This window comes from Paroedura picta, chromosome 8 (genome assembly GCF_049243985.1).
Source record: "Paroedura picta isolate Pp20150507F chromosome 8, Ppicta_v3.0, whole genome shotgun sequence".
NCBI classification, from domain to species: domain Eukaryota; kingdom Metazoa; phylum Chordata; class Lepidosauria; order Squamata; family Gekkonidae; genus Paroedura; species Paroedura picta.
The window spans coordinates 58,836,887-58,853,342 of NC_135376.1; the positions used below are offsets into that span (position 1 = coordinate 58,836,887).

Below are 16,456 nucleotides of genomic sequence, written 5' to 3' on the forward strand. Positions count from 1 at the left end.
TTTAAACCTTCCTTAAAGGGATAGGGGCTTTTCGGGAGCATGATAACGGCCGCCCATTGGCTGCTCGACAAAGGGCGGGGCGGGACAAAGCTCGGCAATATCGCTTCCTGGCTAGCGATTTTTGCCGAGACCGGAAACCTGTGGTAAACGATAGAAACGCAACTGGATTCCACTACAAAGGCAGGTATGCATACAGGGCTGGCCACCGCTACCACAGCCAGCCGCCCGCCATGGCCAGCATCCTAGAGGCGGCAGTGGGTGGCGGCACCAGCCCAGGATGTGGGAACTCGCATGCCTCAAGCCACCCCGGCACCAGGAGCCTTCGGCCCTGGCAAAGGGACGGCCCCAACGCGTCAATGACATGCTGGCCCTGTTACTTTGCCGGCCAAGAAACCCGCCTGCCGCCTCGACGCCAACATTTAATATCATAATTTTTTGCAATATGACCCAATAACTTAGATGTTACATACCACCTATAAAACATTTTGAACCAATTCTCTTTTAATTGCTGGCTTTTTGTATGTTTTGCTGTATTTTTCCACATTGATTCCCACTCCTCCATTGAAACATTTTTGCCCAGATTCAACATCCATTTCACCATAAAATTTTTAACCTGTTCAGATTCAGTGTCAAATTTAAATAATAATCTATATATCTGGCCTTGTAAATGCGGTTTCATTAAGGAAAAACATTTTTCAAGTGCTGACAAAATTGCAGCCCGTGTCTACCTTTCATGCCAACGAGCGTCCAGAATGAGCGGGCATTTTCTCATGCTAGCAGCACTGTCTGCAAGCATCGCTCCCGTCTGGAACCCGAAAGAGTCCAGCAATTGGTCTTCCTGAAGGTCAACTTGCCGGCTCTTGGCTACCCAGAAACATTCTTGGGAGAGGACTGAGGTGAGCACAGAACTGCTGTGACTGCATGCCCCTCTGAGTCTGTTCTGGGTGGCAGGGTTGAAAAATGTTCGCCCAAAGTTAAAAGTCAGAGACAGGACCAGTGCCCAATCTAAATCCCCCCCTTCATAAAAATTCTGCACTCAGCAAACAAAATACCAGAGGGTCAGAGATCAAATCTCGACCCCTGAGTGATGCCACCCATTTGGAAAACTTCTTCCAGTCCCAAAAGAGCCTTAGAGCTCATGTTAAACCCAAGAAGCAACCCATCAGTTGACAAGCGGTGCCCAGGAGTTTAGTGTAATGTGCACGCTGATTAGTCTGTTTCCTGCCAGTGCTGTTCTCCCAGAACAGTTCTATCAGGGCTCTCTTAGGATGTGGCCTGAGGAGAGTGTTTGAAGTTGTGGTTGAAGGTGGTATCCTGTGACAGCCAGGTTGTTTGATTCCCCACCAGAGTTCAATGCGTGTGGACATCCTGGGGGGTGGGGGGTGGGGAAATTGTCTGTTGCCTGCTAGAGCTATTCTACCAGAGTAGCTCTGTCAGGGGTCTCTCAGGATGTGGCCTGAGGGAGAGTGCTTGAATTTGTGGTTGAAGGCAGTGATCTGAGCAGAGGAAGGAAAAGGTGACTGGAAGCTGCTTTGAGACTCCTTTGAGTTGTGCAAAGTGAGTCTTCCTCTTGATTGTTCTGTATTTGTTAGGTGGGGGGAGGCTGGATGGGAGAGCCAGTGATGACAACAGCATGGATGGAGGACCCAGATTAACCTGAGCTCCTCTATTGGCTCTCTGAGGCTTTCCCAGGGTATGTGTGCCGGCACAGTAGACTTTCCCCACTTCGGTGGAGGTTGGCATACTTCCCCACTAGTATTACTAATGGTGCAAGGAGATCTCCCACACACACATTTGGAGGGCCCCCTCTTCACTCCAGGGGAACCCAGGTGAGCGCTGAGTGGATCTCAGTTTCGAATATATCTTTACTGTTAGCTCAGTGGTCATTCTTCAAAAGTTTTCAGCATCTACAGTGTCACACACCTAGGCAGGTATAGAGAACTTTAGACCTCCTATTAGTTTACAGGTGGAAAGTATTGGCATCTTAATCGTAACCTTAAACTTTATTCTTTTCTTAGAATCCACGTCGCCAACCGGACAGCCATCAGGTAGGAAGACACTTTGAATATATCTCAGCTTTTAGCTCAGTGGTCATTCCTCAAAGCTTTTCAGCATCAATGGAAGGGTCTACGGAGGATTCTAGGGAACTCTGTTCTCTGTCAGAGATTACTTCTTCATTTTTCCTGTTTCTTCTTTAAACAAAATTCTACTATGCAGACCACGGAGGTTTCAATCACAGTATCACCATTTTGATTTCACCTCCCATTACACCCGAGAGTATGGCTAGTTGTATCTGTTTTGATGGGTAAGGGAATGTTATGGCCGCATATGAATCTCTATCTTCATAGCGGAATCAGTGACTTCATATATACTTATTTTTATTCCTTGTCACCTAGAAGGCAAAAAGGCAGCTGAGGAATATTCTGGTAACAAGCTCTGCTCTACCTCATTTGTGCGGTAGTCGAGTGGTTATTGTTCAAAGTAGAGATGGAGGATTTGATGGGTGGGTGGAAGGATGGATAGCTTTTAGATATGCAGAATACTGGAAAAGAAGGGGAGGGAGGAATTGGAAGACCATCATAAATATATATGTAATTATTGGTAGCAGTCACGGACAAGCAAAAATATTTTCAAGGATCTGTTTCAAGGAACATGTACAACGTTCTTGTCAATATCTGACTGAGTTCAGGAACCCACAAAATAGAGTGATGATAGGGGTTGGATTCACATAGCCTTAACTTTTTTTACGTTGGACAGCCGAGTAATTAATTCAAGAGTTCACTTAGGAGATATGGAAAGAAGTGGATGAGAGATACAAAGTCACAAGCAGTCATTCGTCAATCAGCACCAGGTGGGAAGTTACCTGCTGAGATGGGGAATTCATGAAAGTCACCGAAATCATTTAAAATGCCTCAAAATTTCTTGGGGATGTTTCTCAGTAATATAGTAGAGGTGTATGGCGATTTTATCAATGATTATTACATTCTTACACATATTCTATGATATTTCTAACCCTTAGGCCCAGGAGCAACTACAGGGTCACAGACCTCAGCAGGTAAGGAGAACTTTAGACCTGCTCTTAGTTAAGGGGGGAAAGTATTGGCATCTTGATCGTAACCTTAACCTTTATTTTTTTCATAGAAACCACGTCGCCAACCGGACAGCCATCTGGTAGGAAGATGCTTTGAATATGTCCCAGCTGTTAGCACCGTGCTCATTCCTCAAAGGTTTTCAGCATCAATGGAAGTGTCTACAGAGGATTCTAGGGAACTCTGTTCTCTGTCAGAGATTTCTTCCTCGTTCTTCCTGTTTCTTATTTAAACGAAATTCTACTACGCAGAGCACGGAGGTTTCAATCACAGTATAACTATTTTGATTTTACCCATTACATACGAGGAGGAGAGGGAGGCACAATGTTATCATCAATATCTGACTGAGTTCAGCAACCCCCTACCGTGACGTGGGAATCGGTCGAGAACGTGGCCATCTGGGCGGTGTACCGTTCACCCACTGCCCCGCCCGATGCCCTGCTGGGCCTGCTGGAGGCGGCGGCCACCTGGACATTGCAGTTCCCCAAATTATATATATATATTAATATTATTAATTTTGGGGGACTTTAATGTCCATGCGGATTCGTCGGCTCCAGGACTTGGCCTGGACCTGGTGTCGGCCATGGCGACACTGGGGTTCTCGCAATTTGTTGCTGGTCCCACTCATCAGGCTGGCCACACCCTGGATCTGATCTTTGGTGCTGGTGTTGAGATCGATCTGGTGGCTAACAACATCGTTCCGTGGTCTGACCACCATACCCTGAAGGCTCGCCTACGGATGCCACCCCTCCCCTGTTTGGGTGACGGACGCATTTTAGTCCGCCCACGGAGACTTATGGAATCCGAAGGATTCCTGAATGCTCTGCGGGACCCGATGCCCTCCGGTGTCTCGTTGGAGGCCTTGGTGGAGGACTGGCAGTCCCGCCTGTTGGCCGCCATTGACGAGATAGCTCCTGAGCGCCCTCTCCGCCCTCGCCTCAAGCAGGCCCCGTGGTTTACCGCGGAGCTTCGGGAGAGGAAGAGGGAGGTGAGACGGCTAGAGCGAGTGTGGCGGAAGACCCGCGACGAAGCTACAAGAACATCTCATCGCACGCTTATGAGGGCGTATGAGATGGCGGTGAAAGCGGCAAAGTGTGACTACTTTGCTGCGGAAATCGCGTCCGCTAGCTCTCGCCCAGCCCAATTATTTAGGGTAGTTCGGACCCTTACTGCCCTCGAAGGAGGGCATCAAAATAGTAGTCAATTGGAACTAGGCTGCGAGGCTTTTGCGAGCTATTTTGCGGATAAGATCTTGTCGCTCCGTCGTGACCTTACTGCCACAGTTGATACAGTTCGTGAACTAGAAGCTCCGTGGCCGTTACGGGGGATCAGGTTTGATGGCTTCAGGCGGCTCTCTTTATCCGAAGTGGACAAATTGCTAGGGTCGGTGAGGGCGACCACTTGCCCCCTCGATCCCTGTCCGTCGTGGTTGCTTAAGATCAGCGACCCACGGATAGGTGTTCCCCTGAGGGAGATTATAAACCTCTCCCTTACATCGGGAGAATTCCCTCAGCGGCTCAAGGAGGCAGTGGTTCGCCCTCTTCTGAAAAAACCATCGCTGAATCCGCGGGACCCCGCCAGCTACCGCCCGGTATCGCATCTTGCATTCCTGGGCAAGGTGGTTGAGAGGGCCGCCGCGGACCAGCTCCTAGCATTTTTGGAGGAAACTTCGGCCCTTGATCCATACCAGTCTGGCTTCCGTCCTGGCCATGGGGTGGAGACTGTGCTGGTCGCCCTGACAGATGATCTCCGGCGCCAGCTGGACCGGGGCGGGTCGGCCATTCTCGTGCTATTAGACCTGTCAGCCGCATTTGATGTGGTTGACCACGAGCTCTTGGTTCACCGCCTCGCTGATACTGGGATTGGAAGGGTGGCTCTTAAATGGCTATCCTCCTTTCTAGAGAACAGATCACAGAGGGTCGCTGTGGGGGAGGAGTTATCCGACTCCTTTGCACTCCCATGTGGGGTGCCACAGGGAGCGGTGCTCTCCCCCACGTTATTTAACATCTATATGCGTCCCCTGGCTCAGCTGGTACGGAGTTATGGGCTTGGGTGTCACCAGTACGCTGATGATACCCAGCTCTATCTCTTGATGGATGGCCGGCCAGATCTCCCCCCAGAAAAATTCGCCAGTTGTTTGGAAGCAGTGGCTGGATGGATCAGGAAGAGCCGCCTGAGACTCAACCCCTCTAAGACGGAGGTCCTTTGGCTAGGCCGAAGGGAGCAGGAACAGGAAGCGCGTCTTCCCTGCCTGGACGGGGTACAATTGTCATCTGTGCCCCAAGCCAGGAATTTGGGAGTGATTCTGGATGCCTCACTTTCCATGGAGGCCCAGGTCACTAAGGTAGCCCGGACGGCGTTTCTCCATCTACGCCAAGCTCGGCTACTAGCGCCCTACCTGCCCCCGGAACACCTGGCCACTGTGATCCATGCAACGGTTACTTCTAGATTAGACTTCTGTAACTCGCTCTACGCGGGCCTACCCTTGTCTCTAACCCGGAAGTTACAGCTGGTACAGAATGCAGCTGCACGGGTCCTCACTAAATCATCTTGGAGGTCCCATGTTCAGCCTCTGCTGAAGCAGCTGCACTGGTTGCCAGTTTGTTTCCGGATCAGGTTCAAGGTTTTGGTACTAACCTTTAAGACTATACGCGGCTTGGGTCCTGCATACTTGAGGGACCGCCTATCTCCTTATGCCCCCCGCAGGGCACTTCGCTCTGCGGGTAAGAATCTGCTGATGATCCCAGGACCCCGGGAGGCACGCCTGGCCTCGACAAGGGCCAGGGCCTTTTCGGTCCTGGCCCCTACCTGGTGGAATGAGCTCCCTGAAGAGCTGCGGGCCCTGTTGGAGCCCTCTGAGTTCCGCAGAGCCTGCAAAACGGAGCTCTTCCGCCAGGCGTTTGTCTAAGGCCGGGTGATGGCTCGGGGCTAAGATCGGACCCCTCTCCCCGGAGGGGGGAGGCCAGTACTAAACTGACCTGGTTCCCCAGAGTGTTCCATCCTATGCCCAATTATCCTCCGTTCCTTTCTGCTCATCCAGTGGGCCTGTACGGGAATAGTTTTAATCGCCATCATTGTGACTTAGTCATTGTTTTAATGGGGTTTTAATGGGGAATTTTAATGGTTAATATATTGTATTTGTATTAAAACATTGTGAACCGCCGCGAGCCGGTTTCCGAGAGCGGCGGTCATACAAATCAAATAAATAATAAATAATAATAATAATAATGAACTATGATAGGAGCTGGTTTCGCATAGCCTTACCTTCTCGTACTTTGGACAGCCGAGTAATTAGTTCAAGGGTTCGCTTAGGAGATATGGAAAGAAGTAGCTGGCAGATACAAAGTCACAAGCTGTCGTTCGTCAATCAGGATGTGGTGGGAAGTTACCTGCTTAGATGTTGTATTCATGAAAGTCAGAGAAATCATTTAAAATGCCTCAAAATTTCTTGGCGATGTTTCTCAGTAATATAGTAGAGGTGGATGGCGATTTTATCAATGATTATTACATTCTTACACAAATCCTATGATGTTTGCAACCCTTAGGCCCAGGAGCAACTACAAGGTCACAGACCTCAGCAGGTAAGGAGAACTTTAGACCTCCTCTTAGTTGACAGGTGGAAAGTATTGCCATCTTGATCGTAACCTTAACCTTTTTTTTTTATTTCTTAGAAACCACGTCGCCAACCAGACAGCCACCTGGTAAGACTACGCTTTGAATATGTCCCAGCCTTTAGCACCGTGCTCATTCCTCAAAAGTTTTCAGAATCAATGGAAATGACTACAGAGGATTCTAGGGAACTCTGTTCTCTGCCAGAGATTTCTAACTCGTTCTTCCTGTTTTTTCTATAAACAAAATTCTACTACGCAGAGCACAGAGGTTTCAATTACAGTATCACCATTTTGATTTTACCTCCCGTTACACCCAAGCGTATGGCTGGTTGTACCTGTTTTGATGGGAAAGGGAATGGTGTGGCACATATGAATCTCTATCTTCATAGCGGAATTGGTGACTTCTTATGTAATTCTTCTTTCTTGTCCCCTAGAAGGTAAAAAGGCAGCCACTGAATCTTCTGGTAAGCAGCTCTGGTCTACCTCAATTTTCCGGTAGTCGAGTGGATATTGTTCAATGTATAGAAGAAGGATGGAATGGGCGGATGCACAAGTTCTAGATATACAGAATTGTGGGAAAGGAGGAGAGGGAGGCACAATATTATCGTCAATATCTGACTGAGTTCAGCAACCCCCTACGTTGAACTATGATAGGGGCTTCTTTCGCATCGCCTTACTTTCTTGTACATTGGACAGCCGAGTAATTAGTTCAAGAGTTCACTTAGGACATATGGAAAGAAGTGGCTGGCAGATACAAAGTCAAAAGCTGTCGTTCGTCAATCAGGACTTGGTGGGAAGTTACCTGCTTAGATGGGGTATTCATGAAAGTCAGAGAAATCATTTAAAATGCCTCAAAATTCCTTGGTGATGTTTCTCAGTAATATAGTAGAGGTGGATGGCGATTTTATCAATGATTATTACATTCTTACACAAATCCTATGATGTTTCCAACCCTTAGGCCCAGGAGCAACTACAAGGTCACAGACCTCAGCAGGTAAGGAGCTCATTCCTCAAAAGTTTTCAGCATCAATGGAAGTGTCTACAGAGGATTCTAGGGAACTCTGTTCTCTGTCACAGATTTCTTCCTCTTTCTTCTTTAAACGAAATTCTACTATGCAGAGCACGGAGATGAAAATGCCTCAAAATTTCTTGGTGATGTTTCTCAGTAATATAGTAGAGGTGGATGGCAATTTTATCAATGTTTATTACATTCTTACACATCCTATGATGTTTCCAACCCTTAGGCCCAGGAGCAACTACAAGGTCACAGACCTCAGCAGGTATGGAGAACTTCAGACCTCCTCTTAGTTGACAGGTGGAAAGTATTGGCATCGTGATCGTAACCTTAACCTTTATTTTTTTCTTAGAAACCACGTCGCCAACCGGACAGCCATCTGGTAGGAAGATGCTTTGAATATGTCCCAGCTGTTAGCACCGTACTCATTCCTCAAAAGTTTTCAGCATCAATGTAAATGACTACAGAGGATTCTAGGGAACTCTGTTCTCTGTCAGAGATTTCTTCCTCCTTCTTCCTGTTTCTTCTTTAAACAAAATTCTACTAGGCAGAGCACGAAGGTTTCAATCACAGTATTAACATTTTGATTCCAACCTCCAGTTGCAAACGAGAGTATGGTTAGTTGTACCTGTTTTGATGTATAGGAACTGCTGTGGCACATATGAATCTCTATCTTCATAGCAGAATATGTGACTTCTTATATACTTATTCTTCTTTCATGTCCCCTAGATGGTAAAAAGGCAGCCACTGAATCTTCTGGTAAGCAGCTCTGGTCTACCTCAATTTTCCGGTAGTCGAGTGGATATTGTTCAATGTATAGATGAAGGATGGGTTGGGTGGATGGACAAGTTTTAGATATGCAGAATTGTGGTAAAGGAGGAGAGGGAGGCACAACGTTCTCGTAAATATCTGAGTGAGTTCAGCAACCCCCTACCTTGAACCATGATAGGGGCTCGTTTCGCATAGCCTTACCTTCTCTTACATTGGATGGCCGAGTAATTACTTCAAGGGTTCACTTAGGACATATGGGAAGAAGTGTCTGGGAGATACAAACTCACAAGCTGTCGTTCGTCAATCAGGACTTGGTGGGAAGTTACCTGCTTAGATGGGGAATTTATGAAAGTCACAGAAATCATTTAAAATGCCTCAACATTTCTTGGGGATGTTTCTCAAGATTATAGTAGAGGTTTATTGCGATTTTATCAATGATTATTACATTCTTACACATATCCTATGATGTTTTTAACCCTTAGGCACAGGAGTAACTACAGGGTCAGACACCACAGCAGGGTCACACACCTCAACAGGTAAGGAGAACTTTAGACCTCCTCTAACTTTACAGGTGGAAAGTATTGACATCTTGATCGTAACCTTAACCTTTATATTTTTCTTAGAAACCACGTCGCCGACCAGACAGCCATCTGGTAAGACTATGCTTTGAATATGTCCCAGCCTTTAGCACCGTGCTCATTCCTCAAACGTTTTCAGCGTCAATGGAATTGTCTACAGAGGATTCTAGGGAACACTGTTCTCTGTAACAGATTTCTTCCTCTGTCTTCCTATTTCTTATTTAAATGAAATTCTACTATGCAGAGCACGGAGGTTTCAATCACAGTATAAACATTTTGATTTTTCCTCCCATTACACACGAGTGTATAGCTAGTTGTACCTGTTTTGATGGAAAATGGAATGGTGTGGCACATATGAATCTCTATCTTCATAGCGGAATCTGTAACTTCTTATATCATTCTTCTTTCTTTCCCCATAGAAGGTAAAAAGGCAGCGACTGAATCTTCTGGTAAGCAGCTCTGGTCTACCTCAATTTTCCGGTAGTCGAGTGGATATTGTTCAATGTATAGAAGAAGGATGGAATGGGCGGATGGACAAGTTCTAGATATGCAGAGTTGTGGAAAAGGAGAGGGAGGCACAACGTCAATATCTGACTGAGTTCAGCAACCCCCTCCGGCTCGTTTCGCATAGCCTTACCTTCTCGTACATTGGATGGCCGAATAATTAGTTCAAGAGTTCACTTAGGACATATGGAAAGAAGTGTCTGGGAGATACAAAATCACAAGCTGTTGTTCGTCATGTAGGACTTGGTGGGAAGTTACCTGCTTAGATGGGGTATTCATGAAAGTCAGAGAAATCATTTTAAATGCCTCAAAATTCCTTGGTGATGTTTCTCAGTAATATAGTAGAGGTGGATGGCGATTTTATCAATGATTATTACATTCTTACACAAATCCTATGATGTTTCCAACCCTTAGGCCCAGGAGCAACTACAAGGTCACAGACCTCAGCAGGTAAGGAGAACTTTAGACCTCCTCTTAGTTGAAAGGTGGAAAGTATTGGCATCGTGATCGTAACCTTAACCTTTATTTTTTTCTTAGAAACCACGTCGCCAATCGGACAGCCATCTGGTAGGAAGATGCTTTGAATATGTCCCAGCCGTTAGCACCGTACTCATTCCTCAAAAGTTTTCAGCATCAATGGAAATGACTACAGAGGATTCTAGGGAACTCTGTTCTCTGTCAGAGATTTCTTCCTCGTTCTTCCTGTTTCTTCTTTAAACAAAATTCTACTATGCAGAATACGGAGCTTTCAGTCACAGTATAACCATTTTGTATTTACCTCCCGTTACAAACGAGAGTACAGTTAGTTGTACCTGTTTTGATGGAAACGAACTGATGTGGCACATATGAATTTCTAACTTCATAGTGGAATCTGTGACTTCTTACATACTTACTCTTCCTTCTTGTTCCCTAGAAGGAACAAAGGCAGCCACTGAATCTTCTGGTAAGCAGCTCTGGTCTACCTCAATTTTCCGGTAGTCGAGTGGATATTGTTCAATGTATAGATGAAGGATGGGTTGGGTGGATGGACAAGTTTTAGATATGCAGAATTGTGGTAAAGGAGGAGAGGGAGGCACAACGTTCTCGTAAATATCTGAGTGAGTTCAGCAACCCCCTACCTTGAACCATGATAGGGGCTCGTTTCGCATAGCCTTACCTTCTCTTACATTGGATGGCCGAGTAATTAGTTCAAGGGTTCACTTAGGACATATGGAAAGAAGTGTCTGGGAGATACAAACTCACAAGCTGTCGTTCGTCAATCAGGACTTGGTGGGAAGTTACCTGCTTAGATGGGGAATTTATGAAAGTCACAGAAATCATTTAAAATGCCTCAACATTTCTTGGGGATGTTTCTCAAGAATATAGTAGAGGTTTATTGTGATTTTTTCAATGATTATTACATTCTTACACATATCCTATGATGTTTTTAACCCTTAGGCACAGGAGCAACTACAGGGTCACACACCACAGCAGGGTCACACACCTCCACAGGTAAGGAGAACTTTAGACCTCCTCTAACTTTACAGGTGGAAAGTATTGACATCTTGACCGTAACCTTAACCTTTATATTTTTCTTAGAAACCACGTCGCCAACCAGACAGCCATCTGGTAAGACTATGCTTTGAATATGTCCCAGCCTTTAGCACCGTGCTCATTCCTCAAAAGTTTTCAGCATCAATGGAAGTGTCTACAGAGGATTCTAGGGAACTCTGTTCTCTGTCACAGATTTCTTCCTCGTTTTTCCTATTTCTTATTTAAACGAAATTCTACTATGCAGAGCACGGAGGTTTCAATCACAGTACAAACATTTTGATTTTTCCTGCCATTACACACGAGTGTATAGCTAGTTGTACCTGTTTTGATGGAAAAGGGAATGGTGTGGCACATATGAATCTCTATCTTCATAGCGGAATCTGTGACTTCTTATATAATTCTTCTTTTTTGTCCCCTAGAAGGTAAAAAGGCAGCCACTGAAACTTCTGGTAAGCAGCTCTGGTCTACCTCAATTTTCCGGTAGTCAAGTGGATATTGTTCAATGAATAGAAGAAGGATGGAATGGGCGGATGGACAAGTTCTAGATATGCAGAGTTGTGGAAAAGGAGAGGGAGGCACAACGTTCTCGTAAATATCTGACTGAGTTCAGCAACCCCCTGCGGCTCATTTCGCATAGCCTTACCTTCTCGTACATTGGATGGACGAATAAGTAGTTCAAGAGTTCACTTAGGACATATGGAAAGAAGTGTCTGGGAGATATAAAATCACAAGCTGTTGTTTGTTAAGTAGTACTTGGTGGGAAGTTACCTGCTTAGATGGGGTATTCATGAAAGTCAGAGAAATCATTGAAAATGCCTCAAAATTTCTTGGTGATGGGTCTCAGTAATATAGTAGAGGTGGATGGCAATTTTATCAATGATTATTACATTCTTACACATATCCTATGATGTTTCCAACCCTTAGGCCCAGGAGCAACTACAAGATCACAGACCTCAGCAGGTAAGGAGAACTTTAGACCTCCTCTTAGTTGACAGGTGCAAAGTATTGGCATCATGATCGTAACCTTAACCTTTATTTTTTTCTTAGAAACCACGTCGCCAACCGGACAGCCATCTGGTAGGAAGATGCTTTGAATATGTCCCAGCTGTTAGCACCGTACTCATTCCTCAAAAGTTTTCAGCATCAATGGAAATGACTACAGATGATTCTAGGGAACTCTGTTCTCTGTCAGAGATTACTTCCTCGTTCTTCCTGTTTCTTCTTTAAACAAAATTCTACTACGCAGAGCACGGAGGTTTCAATCACAGTATTAACAATTTGATTCTACCTCCCATTAGAAACGAGAGTATGGTTAGTTGTACCTGTTTTGATGTTAAGGAACTGCTGTGGCACATATGAATCTCTATCTTCATAGCAGAATATGTGACTTCTTATATACTTATTCTTCTTTCATGTCCCCTAGAAAGTAAAAAGGCAGCCACTGAATCTTCTGGTAAGCAGCTCTGGTCTACCTCAATTTTCCGGTAGTCGAGGGGATATTGTTCAATGTATAGAAGAAGGATGGAATGGGCGGATGGACAAGTTCTAGATATGCAGAATTGTGGAAAAGGAGGAGAGGGAGGCACAATGTTATCGTCAATATCTGACTGAGTTCAGCAACCCCCTACGTTGAACCATGATAGGGGGTTGTTTCACATAGCCTTACCTTCTCTTATATTGGATGGCCGAGTAATTAGTTCAAGAGTTCACTTAGGACATATGGAAAGAAGTGTCTGGGAGATATAAAATTACAAGCTGTTGTTCGTCAATTAGGACTTGGTGGGAAGTTACCTGCTTAGATGGGGTATTCATGAAAGTCAGAGAAATCATTTTAAATGCCTCAAAATATCTTGGCGATGTTTCTCAGTAATATAGTAGATGTGAATGACGATTTTATCAATGATTATTACATTCTTACACATATCCTATGATGTTTTTAACCCTTAGGCACAGGAGCAACTACAGGGTCACAAACCGCAGCAGGGTCACACACCTCAACAGGTAAGGAGAACTTTAGACCTCCTCTAACTTTACAGGTGGAAAGTATTGACATCTTGACCGTAACCTTAACCTTTATATTTTTCTTAGAAACCACGTCACCAACCAGACAGCCATCTGGTAAGACTACGCTTTGAATATGTCCCAGTCTTTAGCACCGTGCTCATTCCTCAAAAGTTTTCAGCATCAATGGAAGTGTCTACAGAGGATTCTAGGGAACTCTGTTCTCTGTCACAGATTTCTTCCTCTTTCTTCTTTAAACGAAATTCTACTATGCAGAGCACGGAGATGAAAATGCCTCAAAATTTCTTTGTGATGTTTCTCAGTAATATAGTAGAGGTGGATGGCAATTTTATCAATGTTTATTACATTCTTACACATATCCTATGATGTTTCCAACCCTTAGGCCCAGGAGCAACTACAAGGTCACAGACCTCAGCAGGTATGGAGAACTTCAGACCTCCTCTTAGTTGACAGGTGGAAAGTATTGGCATCGTGATCGTAACCTTAACCTTTATTTTTTTCTTAGAAACCACGTCGCCAACCGGACAGCCATCTGGTAGGAAGATGCTTTGAATATGTCCCAGCTGTTAGCACCGTACTCATTCCTCAAAAGTTTTCAGCATCAATGTAAATGACTACAGAGGATTCTAGGGAACTCTGTTCTCTGTCAGAGATTTCTTCCTCCTTCTTCCTGTTTCTTCTTTAAACAAAATTCTACTAGGCAGAGCACGAAGGTTTCAATCACAGTATTAACATTTTGATTCCAACCTCCAGTTGCAAACGAGAGTATGGTTAGTTGTACCTGTTTTGATGTATAGGAACTGCTGTGGCACATATGAATCTCTATCTTCATAGCAGAATATGTGACTTCTTATATACTTATTCTTCTTTCATGTCCCCTAGATGGTAAAAAGGCAGCCACTGAATCTTCTGGTAAGCAGCTCTGGTCTACCTCAATTTTCCGGTAGTCGAGTGGATATTGTTCAATGTATAGATGAAGGATGGGTTGGGTGGATGGACAAGTTTTAGATATGCAGAATTGTGGTAAAGGAGGAGAGGGAGGCACAACGTTCTCGTAAATATCTGAGTGAGTTCAGCAACCCCCTACCTTGAACCATGATAGGGGCTCGTTTCGCATAGCCTTACCTTCTCTTACATTGGATGGCCGAGTAATTACTTCAAGGGTTCACTTAGGACATATGGGAAGAAGTGTCTGGGAGATACAAACTCACAAGCTGTCGTTCGTCAATCAGGACTTGGTGGGAAGTTACCTGCTTAGATGGGGAATTTATGAAAGTCACAGAAATCATTTAAAATGCCTCAACATTTCTTGGGGATGTTTCTCAAGATTATAGTAGAGGTTTATTGCGATTTTATCAATGATTATTACATTCTTACACATATCCTATGATGTTTTTAACCCTTAGGCACAGGAGTAACTACAGGGTCAGACACCACAGCAGGGTCACACACCTCAACAGGTAAGGAGAACTTTAGACCTCCTCTAACTTTACAGGTGGAAAGTATTGACATCTTGATCGTAACCTTAACCTTTATATTTTTCTTAGAAACCACGTCGCCGACCAGACAGCCATCTGGTAAGACTATGCTTTGAATATGTCCCAGCCTTTAGCACCGTGCTCATTCCTCAAACGTTTTCAGCGTCAATGGAATTGTCTACAGAGGATTCTAGGGAACACTGTTCTCTGTAACAGATTTCTTCCTCTGTCTTCCTATTTCTTATTTAAATGAAATTCTACTATGCAGAGCACGGAGGTTTCAATCACAGTACAAACATTTTGATTTTTCCTCCCATTACACACGAGTGTATAGCTAGTTGTACCTGTTTTGATGGAAAATGGAATGGTGTGGCACATATGAATCTCTATCTTCATAGCGGAATCTGTAACTTCTTATATCATTCTTCTTTCTTTCCCCATAGAAGGTAAAAAGGCAGCGACTGAATCTTCTGGTAAGCAGCTCTGGTCTACCTCAATTTTCCGGTAGTCGAGTGGATATTATTCAATGTATAGAAGAAGGATGGAATGGGCGGATGGACAAGTTCTAGACATGCAGAGTTGTGGAAAAGGAGAGGGAGGCACAACGTTCTCGTCAATATCTGACTGAGTTCAGCAACCCCCTCCGGCTCGTTTCGCATAGCCTTACATTCTCGTACATTGGATGGCCGAATAATTAGTTCAAGAGTTCACTTAGGACATATGGAAAGAAGTGTCTGGGAGATACAAAATCACAAGCTGTTGTTCGTCATGTAGGACTTGGTGGGAAGTTACCTGCTTAGATGGGGTATTCATGAAAGTCAGAGAAATCATTTTAAATGCCTCAAAATTCCTTGGTGATGTTTCTCAGTAATATAGTAGAGGTGGATGGCGATTTTATCAATGATTATTACATTCTTACACATATCCTATGATGTTTCCAACCCTTAGGCCCAGGAGCAACTACAAGGTCACAGACCTCAGCAGGTAAGGAGAACTTTAGACCTCCTCTTAGTTGAAAGGTGGAAAGTATTGGCATCGTGATCGTAACCTTAACCTTTATTTTTTTCTTAGAAACCACGTCGCCAATCGGACAGCCATCTGGTAGGAAGATGCTTTGAATATGTCCCAGCTGTTAGCACCGTACTCATTCCTCAAAAGTTTTCAGCATCAATGGAAATGACTACAGAGGATACTAGGGAACTCTGTTCTCTGTCAGAGATTTCTTCCTCGTTCTTCCTGTTTCTTCTTTAAACAAAATTATACTAGGCAGAGCACGAAAGTTTCAATCACAGTATTAACATTTTGATTCCAACCTCCAGTTGCAAACGAGAGTATGGTTAGTTGTACCTGTTTTGATGTATAGGAACTGCTGTGGCACATATGAATCTCTATCTTCATAGCAGAATATGTGACTTCTTATATACTTATTCTTCTTTCATGTCCCCTAGATGGTAAAAAGGCAGCCACTGAATCTTCTGGTAAGCAGCTCTGGTCTACCTCAATTTTCCGGTAGTCGAGTGGATATTGTTCAATGTATAGATGAAGGATGGGTTGGGTGGATGGACAAGTTTTAGAGATGCAGAATTGTGGTAAAGGAGGAGAGGGAGTCACAACGTTCTCGTAAATATCTGAGTGAGTTCAGCAACCACCTACCTTGAACCATGATAGGGGCTCGTTTCGCATAGCCTTACCTTCTCTTACATTGGATGGCCGAGTAATTACTTCAAGGGTTCACTTAGGACATATGGGAAGAAGTGTCTGGGAGATACAAACTCACAAGCTGTCGTTCGTCAATCAGGACTTGGTGGGAAGTTACCTGCTTAGATGGGGAATTTATGAAAGTCACAGAAATCAT

General features: G+C 44.6%; 2 protein-coding genes across 2 annotated transcripts in view; both read left to right on the forward strand.

Annotated features, from left to right (window-relative positions):
• The window catches only part of DMBT1 (deleted in malignant brain tumors 1), a 219,150-nt gene that overhangs the window by 7,830 nt on the left and 194,864 nt on the right, over positions 1-16,456 (forward strand). The gene's annotated exons all lie outside the window — the stretch shown is intronic.
• The window catches only part of LOC143842725 (uncharacterized), a 121,077-nt gene continuing 110,937 nt past the window's right edge, over positions 6,317-16,456 (forward strand). Inside the window, exons 1-10 of the mRNA XM_077347888.1 lie at positions 6,317-6,466; positions 6,761-6,790; positions 7,135-7,137; positions 8,263-8,332; positions 8,969-9,022; positions 10,305-10,369; positions 10,482-10,511; positions 13,049-13,102; positions 13,824-13,893; positions 14,530-14,583. Coding sequence (XP_077204003.1) covers positions 6,317-6,466; positions 6,761-6,790; positions 7,135-7,137; positions 8,263-8,332; positions 8,969-9,022; positions 10,305-10,369; positions 10,482-10,511; positions 13,049-13,102; positions 13,824-13,893; positions 14,530-14,583 — 580 coding nt within the window. The remainder of the gene's footprint in view (positions 6,467-6,760; positions 6,791-7,134; positions 7,138-8,262; positions 8,333-8,968; positions 9,023-10,304; positions 10,370-10,481; positions 10,512-13,048; positions 13,103-13,823; positions 13,894-14,529; positions 14,584-16,456) is intronic.